This window comes from Lactuca saligna, chromosome 8, assembly GCF_052625555.1.
Source record: "Lactuca saligna cultivar CGN05327 chromosome 8, ASM5262555v1, whole genome shotgun sequence".
Classification (NCBI taxonomy): Eukaryota; Viridiplantae; Streptophyta; class Magnoliopsida; order Asterales; family Asteraceae; genus Lactuca; species Lactuca saligna.
Window position 1 is genome coordinate 72,467,863 of NC_136424.1, and position 11,123 is coordinate 72,478,985.

General features: G+C 31.4%; 1 protein-coding gene across 1 annotated transcript; it reads left to right on the forward strand.

Annotated features, from left to right (window-relative positions):
- Positions 1 to 9,102: 9,102 nt before the first annotated feature.
- LOC145011142 (RmlC-like cupins superfamily protein) lies at positions 9,103 to 9,754 on the forward strand. The gene is made up of 2 exons (XM_078969781.1): positions 9,103 to 9,290; positions 9,411 to 9,754. The coding sequence occupies exons 1-2, from the start codon at positions 9,196 to 9,198 to the stop codon at positions 9,631 to 9,633; spliced, it is 318 nt and encodes a 105-aa protein (XP_078825907.1). The 5' UTR covers positions 9,103 to 9,195; the 3' UTR covers positions 9,634 to 9,754.
- Positions 9,755 to 11,123: the final 1,369 nt, after the last annotated feature.

The window sequence follows — 11,123 nt, forward strand, 5'->3', positions numbered from 1 at the left end:
TTTCCACGTGTGACAATTGTGAGTGTTTGGCTCCGCAACACAAGGTTCTTGAGCCCCGTTAAGTCATGATTAAGGATCCTACACACTCCCGATGAGTATGCAACATGGTTTTACCAGTTTAGTTCATTGATTACCACTAAGGCCCAGGAAATTTTAACACAAGAACTTTTCCCAAGTGATGTTTTCCCATTAATATAGCAAGTGATACAGTATGTACATAACACAAACCCTAATACACAAGGTTTAATTGAGTTGACCGGTTTGACTTGATGACTTGACTTGACTCTAGATTGACGATTGTCACAACACACTCCATTGATCTATGATTAATATCAAGTTACCCTTTGCCACCCTTGTTAGTTCAAATTAGTGTGTTAGTTAACCACACACGCACCACTAACGACTTAACAAGGTGGAAAGTGCAATTTCATGGAATAGCACCGTTTTCACATTTTTCTAAAGTAAATAAGATTGGGAATTTAATAAAACATTTAGTTACTTTATAATTATCATTATACTTTTAACGAGAATTAATTTCCTATCCTACCCGTTCGGCTAACGACCCTCCACCAGTCAAGGAAGCGGTGGGTGAAAGTGGACACCCTTTAAACCACCATTTTATAGGCAGTAACCTTATACCCGCCCTTATAGACCGGCTTCATGAATGAGGCCTACTAACGGTAAGACTGACTTGTCTTACACACACACACACACACATATATATATATATATATTATTAAACTTATAATATTATAATAGTATAAGTGTTGAATTTTAAACTTTTAAAATTCTATGGTTTGGAATGAAATGCTTCATTTGAAGACTTTACAAATTCCAAAACTTGAGGGGATTTTTTGTAACTCTTCAAAACTTTTGGTTTCCATATCTTATTAAAACTTATGAGTTTTAATGTCCATGAATGAGACTCTTCATATAACTTGAGGACAAGTTACAAAACTCACTTCAAGAATAACTAAGATCAATTTTAACTAACAACATTATCATATAATATACCATTGATCTAATCTAACTCATATAACAAGGCAATTCATATCAAATAATACAAATAATTATCTTATTATCTTAAAATTTGACAATTTTCCTTTAATTGGATGAGGATCATCATTACTAAATAAAAAAATAGAATTTTTATGGTTACAAAACAGTTTGGGGTAATGATTCTAATCCAATTCTAGCCAAAAACTCAAAATTCTACAACTAGAAGCCTCTACTCGACGAGTACATGAACTGGACTCATCGAGTTGCCCTTTTAGTAAGTGAACTCGTCAAGTCAGTTCATGGACTCTGCAAGTTCATCAGTCAGAGATAAGAAAATTTATTTTTCATCTTTTAAAAATAACCAAGCATCAAATATAATAGAAAACAATCCTAGGCATTGATACCACTGTTGGGTTTTAAGCACTATAACACTCCTATGGTGCAAATGCAACCCTAGATGCTTTGGATCTATGTTTTCTCTAATTATAAATTCAATTTCAAATTTTACAAAGCATACATCCTAACTAGCATTCAATAGAGGATATACAACATAAAAACCAAGTTAGATGAATACTTCTTGATGTAGTTTGTAGTTCTTGGCCTTAGAAAGCTTTAGCACCTCAAGTGTGATGCCTCTAATGTTTCGCAAACACCAAATGCAATAGGAGGCTTGAGAGAATAGGTTAGTTAACTCAAAATCAATTATCACTCTCTTAGAATGAATGGGGAATTGATTTTAGCTCTAGGGGTTTGCTTTTCTAGTGTTACAAAGGCTAGGGTTCCATCCATGCAAACCCTAATGCACCATGATCCTTCATATTACATATGTTCCATGGGTTAAACCTCCATGGACTATCATATTGGTTTAGCCCATCCTAATTAACCATGGATCATTGGCCCACACTATAAGAATCATTAATTTACTTAATCAGTCCCTAAATATTTAATCAGTCTCTTTTGATTGGTAAATTAATTCCAAATTAATTCTTGATCAATACTAATTAAATAATATGATTTATCAATTAATATATTATACTTATAATATATTAATAAATCACCAATAACCTTATTATCAAAATTCCATCTTATCAAAGTGCACTGGTGAAGGCAACCTAAAAGGACCATGCTACTCTCGGGTCAAGTACATTCTAGTTATAGTTATGGGCTTAGGCACCTAATCCAACAATTACAAGGTCTTCTTAGAAAGGAGAGTCCTTTTAAGCCCATTTTAAAGGCTTCAAATGTAGTTGTCATATCAATGTTGGGGATACTTAGAGCTTCCCTGACAAACCTGTTCACAAAAGTCCTAAGGGATTCCTTAGGATCTTGAACCACTCAATAAAGATCACTAGAAAACAGATTGTTAAAAAAATTAACTAAATGAGAAAATGAAGTAATAAAGTAATGAGGAATGTTAAGAAGCTATTTTACGGCTGGTCATGTGAGGGTCGAACCAAAACCCTTGCACAACAAAGCTTTTTTCATGTGTGTGGTAATGAGGATGATCTCCATTCTTTCCCTATACTATGCCACATGCTCCTCGGGATTCGTGGTCCCATCATAATAATTCATGCTAGGCGTTTGGAAGCATTTTGGGACTTCAGTATAAGCTATTATGGGAGAAAATATTGAGATCCTGTGGCTTGTGGGGGATACTTAGGGTATTGGTTGAACTACTCCAGGAACACTTAAGATCATTTGTCTTAATTGCTGAAGCTCCTTAGCAATGATTGGTCATAGACCTGTATCAAGATCTATAGAGTTAGTGTTAGAAACATTTTTATTCATGAAGTTAAAAGGATCCTTTGAGTTTAGCATAATGAAGGTTTCATTGGTATTCTGGGTCACATAATCTCGCTCGTTGGGAGCTGCACCCCAGGTGGGAGTAAATATCGGTATCAAGGATCCTATCTCCAAGCAGTTTCTAGAGGATCTTGTGTTGTCAAAGTTCAGGATCTTGGGTTGCAAGATCGAGGGTGCTACTCCTTAAGGTTTATGGATCTCTCCATTTCCTTGAGTATCGTTTTGTTGTCCTCCTGATGTTGGGTCACTTGTCGTTCTAATCTCCTCATCATAGCAAAGAGCTCTTTGTTGGAAATTGCTACAAGAGGATCCTGGGTTCCTTGAGTAACAACTGGAGGAGGGCATTTCTTCGGTGCATCAGAAGTCTTTTTGGGACCTTCGGATGGAAGTGATGGAAGGTATTTTGAGGAAATTGTAGGATAGATGAGGAAGATATGGTTGGTTGTGTAGAGATGATTTTCTGAAACGTTTAGAACACCACAACCCCACGGTGGGTGCAAATTGTTTTCATCAAAAATCAACTAACTTGAATGTAACGAAATTGTATGAGATGAAGAGATGTTTATAGTGTGACATCCCCAAATTCACGGTCATTTAAAATTTTTTATTTATGCTTATTCAAAAATCAGAGCATACATTTTCAAAAGTAATATTGTGGAATTTGTTCCCAGAAAAGCGTGATAAATATATTATCGAAGCATTTCCTAAGAAATGTATTTTGTTTATGTTAAAACTTTGGGATGACATCGTCAATACAAAAACATAAGCATAAATAGACCTTACATTCATTTACACTAGTGATTTACATCTCCTTTAATCTCTCAGTGTAATGTAACTTCGTGTCGACTCCTGTGATACAAATAAACTGAGTGGATCAGGTTGGAAAACCTAGTGAGTACATAGGGATTTCAATCCCACAATGTTCTATCATATATATATATATATATATATATATATATATATATATACACACACACACACACACACACACACACTCATTAGAACTCACAAAATATAAAATTTCATCTTATATAAGCAATTCTTATCCCACCCCGTCGATCCTTACAACAACACGATCCATACTCCCGGATCTAAAATTAACCTCTTTACTTAATCTATACTCCCAGATCAAGTATGTCTAATCCATACTCTTGGATCAATAACGATGCCCATTCCATACTCTCAGACCAGGGAACATTGACTATGTCTAATCCATGCTCCTGAATTAATGACAAATAACCATTTCCTCTCCATACTCTTGGATTAAGGACAAATGACTAATTCTAATTCATGCTCTTGGATAAATGACAAGTTTTAAAAATCTACCCGCTGTGTATATTTCACTCGTACTCATAGGGATCAGGTTGGAAAACCTAGTGAGTACATAGGGATTTCAATCCCACAATGTTCTATCATATATATATATATATATATATATATATATATATACACACACACACACACACACACATTAGAACTCACAAAATATACAATTTCATCTTATATAAGCAATTCTTATCCCACCCCGTCGATCCTTACAACAACACAATCCATACTCCCGGATCTAAAATTAACCTCTTTACTTAATCTATACTCCCAGATCAAGTATGTCTAATCCATACTCTTGGATCAATAACAATGCCCATTCCATACTCTCAGACCAGGGAACATTGACTATGTCTAATCCATGCTCCTGAATTAATGACAAATAACCATGTCTTCTCCATACTCTCGGATTAAGGACAAATGACTAATTCTAATTCATGCTCTCGGATCAATGAAAAGTTTTAAAAATCTACCCTCTGTGTATATTTCACTCGTACTCATAAGGAGATACTACCCAATATTCCTCTTAATTAATTTAGGTTTACTCTGTATCCTAAATTATCATATATTATCAAATATGCTCTTAACACGTATTTCAAACAATATCAAATATTTCACACACAAACATATATTTAATATTTTAATCAATACTTGTATTGAAATCATGTTCATGAAAGGGACTATGCACTCACTTGTTAAAGTGATGATTCGAAACTCAGGTAGCGCTTCGCTTCTAACAATTCTATTTTCCTTCGACGAAACCTAGTATCATCACCTCTAGATTTTCGTCTAATATGTATTGTGACTATTTATGAGCGATATTGTTTTGTAAGTGTTAAACAATACTTTTCAACCACTATGAATAGACAGGGGCCAGACATGAAACACCAGAGGGCAGGACCGTTTTGGCATTATAGGACTTATGAAATCCAATAACCCCACACGGCCCTTCAAACCATATTCCCCATAACGCGAGTAATTAAAAGATATTATAATAACATTTTGTATATTATATTTTATAATATATTTATTGTTTATAAGTTCATAATAACGATATTGAACTCAAACATAAGCTATACTTAAAGTAGGGTAAGCATAACTCACTTACCGGGAGGTTTAGCTAGGAACAGGGCTCTGCGGGGGCAGAACTTCCAAGTCGAAAATCTATTTTACTTGGAGCCTTCTAGCACTATGGGGATTTCCTCTAACACTTAGAAGTTACTAAGGCTTGGGAGGGTTTTAGAGTGAAGTTAGAGAGAGAGAGAGAGAGAGAGAGAGAGAAAAGAGAGAGAAGGGTTATGGTGTGAGTTTTATGAGTGAGCCTCACACGATTTATATAGGCCTCAGCCTCGGACTACGCTAGGCGTACCCTCTCATGTATGTTGGGCGTGCCTTGGTAAGCAGGGCATATAAGCATACGCTGCGTGTAGGAGGGGCACGTGTTGTGTTTTTGATGGGGCGAAGTGGAGTCTTTCGCGCCGCACATTCGAGACCGTGGGGCGTACAGCTTGGCTATGCGGGGCATATCGCATTATCCTCATCCGGCTTCTAAATTCCTTAACTTTCACATACGAGATCCTTTTTTGACATTCTTTATATCCACGAGTAGGTGCGGATATACTGTTAATGATATTCTTCATAACTTTGTCATCGACCGTTTTTGACATTCTTCATAACTTTGTCATTCGACGTCCGTTTCCATCTGTCTTTTTATCATTGATTGAGATTCTATTAATGAGATATTCGATTCTTGTTTAGGTTGTTTTGGCTAAAAATCGATCGATCTAATATTCGAATTCTGAGTTGCATATTGTTGTGCAAAATCTTAGAAAAATCATAACTTCCTCATACAAAGTCAGATTTGGATGTTATTTGTATGCATACTATCGGTTTAATGTATACTACGAATTTCATTTAGATCCATAAGGATAAAAAGTAATTTATTAAATATTCACTTTTTACGTTACGTGGTGTCGTGTCGGTTTAGACGTAAAACTTCGATGAGTCATAACTTCTTCATTATAACTCGGATTTTAGCGTTCTTTATATGTATGGAACCCTTGAAACATATACTATAACTTGGTTATGATTATTTATCTTAAATAATCTTCTATCAAAAAGTCATTTTTAACGCTCATTGTCTCTAAATTAACTAGTCCAAATTTGCGGACGTTACATATAGTAAATCAAGTAAGAAATGATAATCAAAGTGACACAAGTGAGTTACAAGGAAATATCTTGATCCTTGATAGAATCTCCGACATAAAAGCTTGGGAGGTGATAATGATCACCTACATTGATGATTTTGTCGATATAAAATATTAAATACATAGGTAAATGTATGAATGCAAGTACAATTGTCGTATATGAGCTAAATGTGTCCCTAGTGTGCTAGTTACATGTGTTATTTATAGTCTAATGCTAATAACAAGAAGTCTGATAAATTCAGGATTCTCTAGAACCATCATATGAATGTTATTTTACATGGTATTCCAAGTCTTTTGCTTGGTTGAGATGACTCTCCGTTGAGAATGGGTCTAGTGTTGACTTGTTCTGCACATGTGAGAAAAATAAAGAAAATATAGCTATTACAAGTGTTAGAAATATTAGTGATAATAGTCAGGATCCCGAGATATGTTTAAGGTTCTTAAGGCTTCGAAAGTACGAGGATCCAGAATATGAGTCAGAGATCCTGCCTCTCTCTCTCTCTCTATATATATATATATATATATATATATATATATATATATATATATATATATATATATATATATATATATGTGTGTGTGTGTGTGTGTGTGTGTGTGTGTGTGTGTGTGTGAAAAATATGACCGCAGTCTTTTAGTTTCCTTTACTCGTTTAAATGGATTTGCGGACCACTTGATCTTGGTCTTGTAGAATTTCGAATCATATTTAGGGTGTGTTCGGAAAAAAAATAACATTTGGGTTTGGAGCGTTTTATTTAAACTAAATGCTAGAGGCTTTTAGTGTCAAATGATGCTTTTTGTTCAAAATGGAATTTTTTATCAAATGCTAGAAGCTAAAAGCTCTCAAACGCTTCGTACCGAACACGCCCTTAGGCTTAGCGGGTGTTTGACTGAGCTTATGACTTTTCGTGAGCACTTTTCAACTTATAGTTTATAACTTATAAGCTGATAAGTTGGGAAGGACTTACTTATAGATTTTGACTTATTTCCGGTATGACTTCTTGATAAGTTATTCCTATCCAAACACTCTTTTTAGCATATAGTATACTCGTGTGGTGTGGTACCAGTAATAAGGTAAAACTGAGCTTTAATAAGCTTAGTCGAACACCCTCTTGGTTGCCAAGTCTATATTTTTTTAGAAAGATGAAGGGAAATTGATAATAACAAAAAAAAAAGGTGAAAACAAAAACTTGTGTTTCTAATATTTTTTAATAGGAAAAAAAAGAATTTGATGGATAATTTTCTTCCTAACTTTCTTTACGGTTTTAAAAGATTTGAAAAGAAAGGATGTAATTTTTAAAACGAGCATTGAACGTAAATTTCTCTTTTCTTATAGATAATTTTCTTCATAAATTTATTTCTAACTTTACAACAATACAAAAAGGAAGAATTTTATATATGTCCTTCTTAAACTTCGTAATATTATATTTGTTCATCTTAATTTATCAATATCATATTTATCATTCATAAACCTTCAAAATATCATATTTGCCCAAATCCTTAAAAATCAAAATATCATATATACCCAACTTAATTTGTAAATATCATATTTACCCTTCATAAAATTTCAAAATATCATATATGTCATTTTTAAATATCAAAATATTATATATGCCATTCTTAAATATCAAAATATCGTATATGCCTTTCTTAAATATCAAAATATTGTATATACACTTTTTAAACATCAAAATATCAATGTTAATATCTTAAATATCCTCCATCTACAACATAATAATAATCAACAACAACAAAAACTAAAAAAATCAAAATATACATTCCATAGATAGGGTTGAAGATGAATATTTTTCTCCGTTAAGAGACCGAGATTCCAACAATTTAGAAGTTCATATTCCATTATCATAAATGTAAGGATAATATGGATAAATTTCTTAATTATTATAATAATTATAAGGTATAAAAAATGATTATAAAATATTAAAAACATTATAAAAAAGGATTTTGGCAAATATGATATATTGAAAGTTTATGAAGGGTAAATATGATATTGAAAAATTAAGCTGGACAAATATGATATTTTTAAGTTTAAGAATGACATATATGAAATTCTCCCTATAATGTTTTTAATATTTTATAATCAATTTTTATACCTTATAATTATTATAATAATTAAGAAATTTAACTGTATTATCCTTACGTCTATGATAATAGAATGTGAACTTCTAAATTCTTGAAATGCCGACCTTTTGATAAACAAAAGATTCATCTTCAACCCTAGATGGATGATATTTTAGATATTATCATTGATAGTTTTGATGGTTAAAAAGTACATATATAATATTTCGATGTTTAAAAATTATATATGATATTCTAAAATTTTATGAAAGGTAAATATGATATTTAAAATTTTTATGAAGGTTAAATATGATATTTAAAAATTTTATGAAAGCTAAATATGATATTTACAAATTAAATTGGATAAATATGATATTTTAATTTTTAAGAATGACAAAAATCTCTATAAAAAACACTACAATCTTATTTCTATTTCATTTATTTTCATTTTCTTTCTTTTATTAAAGCTCAGGACAAAAAAACAATTAAATAAAAAGGAAATGAGTCTAGAAACTAAAATGAATAAATGGCAAAAGCTTCACCACTGTCTAGAAAATGACATTAACTCCGTATGTTTAATGCTTATACCTCTCTCTTTCTCTCTCTCTCTCTCTCTCTCTCTCTCTATATATATATATATATATATATATATATATATATATATATATATATATATATATATATATATACACACACGTTGTAGTGTGCAAACTCAGATCGATCAAGAAACTGTCTTTTCTGAGTGTGTGTATGTTTTATAGAGAGAGAATCTTAAATTTGTTAAATGGCAGGAGAGTCTTCATCAAATCTAAGCATAATTGTTCACAAAAATCCTTCTGAATCTCATCTTTCTGAACTGGGTATCAAGTCATGGCCCAAGTAATCGCTCTCCCTCTCTTTTCAGCAAGCTGTACCTTGTGCATGTTGATTTGCACTTACCATACAAACAAGAACTAGTAATTAGGGTTTCATATTTATTTATATGATTTATTTTTGAAGGTGGGGATGCTCGCCAGGGAAGTACCAGCTGAAGTTCGACGCACAAGAGACATGCTATCTATTAAGAGGAAAAGTCAAAGTCTACCGGAAAAATTCGTCGGAGATGATATCGGAGTTTGGTGCCGGCGACCTAGTTATCTTACCAGAGGGTCTGAGTTGCACTTGGGATGTCTCCGTTGCCGTCGACAAACACTACAAGTTTGAATCTTCTTCTTCTTCATGATAATAATAGAAATAATTATATGTTTTCTAATTATTTCCGTTTTTAATTATCTTATGTTCATAATAATTTAATCGTTAGATGTAATTATTCCAGATTAAGGCTCTCCCTCTTTCTCTCTAAACTCATGAGTTTATCTCATTTTTTTTTATTAAATTAAACATGGTTAATCTATATTTAAAGGTATTATATCGATATTTTATTTCAATTTTTGTTTTCGGCTTAGAACATCTTATTTGACTTTATTTTAATACCTTATAACTATAATTTATGTATTATATTATACTAATAAAATATAATTCTTATTTTTTTTAACTTAGTGATTATTTTGTATGATTTAGTTTCCATCATTATAAAAAATTCTAATGATCAATATAAATAATCAACATACACATCCTCATAACATATATACTTACTTTGATATATATTTTTATATACGTTGTCATAAAATAATTTCTTACTTATTTAGGAGTTTAGAAACCACCTCTATATTCTAATCTTATGGTATTTTAATAATCATCTTTAAATGTTTTAAAATGGAAAAGTGATTTATGTTTTTAACCTTGTGCAGTAAGTAAGCAGTCAAATAAGTTAGTCAAACAATTTGGTCAATGCACGTCCCATTCAAACTAATCTTCTTTAAAGTGTGCCTTTTTAATGTTCTTTGACTGGTCAACACTCCTTCATGTGTGTATTTTATAGATGTTACATTTTCATCCCTAGAACATTACATAGCGTATGATATGCCCTTGTGTTATGATTAGTTGCATTGAGCCCCTTTGCATTTTATAAGAAATGTGGTTTGCTTGATTTTAAGTAATCACTAATTCACTATTTAATTCGAATTTTGATTTTGAATATTAAATGATGGTGCCCAAGTTATAATCACTCCGAGTATTTTTTAAATGCGGTGATATATATATATATATATATATAAAAGTTCAATTGAGAAAATAGAAAAAATTGAGAATGGGGGAATCATTTCTCAGCGACTCATTTATTTTTGCCGCAAAAACCTCCGTCGTACGAGCGGAAATGGGAAATGAATACATATGTGTTTTCGTACAAAACATATTTCCTTAAATTATTCTAATCATTACCTTGATATATAAAAAACATAATTTTTTTCTTTTTTTTTTTTAATTTTTAAGATGCTATTTTTATCGAAAAATGATTTTAAATATACCAAAATTCATTATTTTTTATTATCTACAAATAGACATCTATATTGATATAGTTTTAAGATAATATATATATATATATATATATATATATATATATATATATATATATATATATATATATATATATATTTTATATTTTCAGCTATCGTTATGCATACGTGAATAAAAATACATCAGATTTTACTACAGTAAATTAGTTATTCATTTATAAATAAAAATATATGATTAATTTTTTAACAGTTTAATTATCATTTATATTACTTATTCATATATGAATAATAACTTAACTGTAAAAAAAATCTGATAAAT

Bases quoted from the DNA above. Each gene is read 5' to 3' on its own strand.
- LOC145011142 (XM_078969781.1), top strand. From the start codon at position 9,196: ATGGCAGGAGAGTCTTCATCAAATCTAAGCATAATTGTTCACAAAAAT. The intron at 9,291-9,410 runs GTAATCGCTCTC...TTATTTTTGAAG, and splicing joins GGTATCAAGTCATGGCCCAA to GTGGGGATGCTCGCCAGGGA.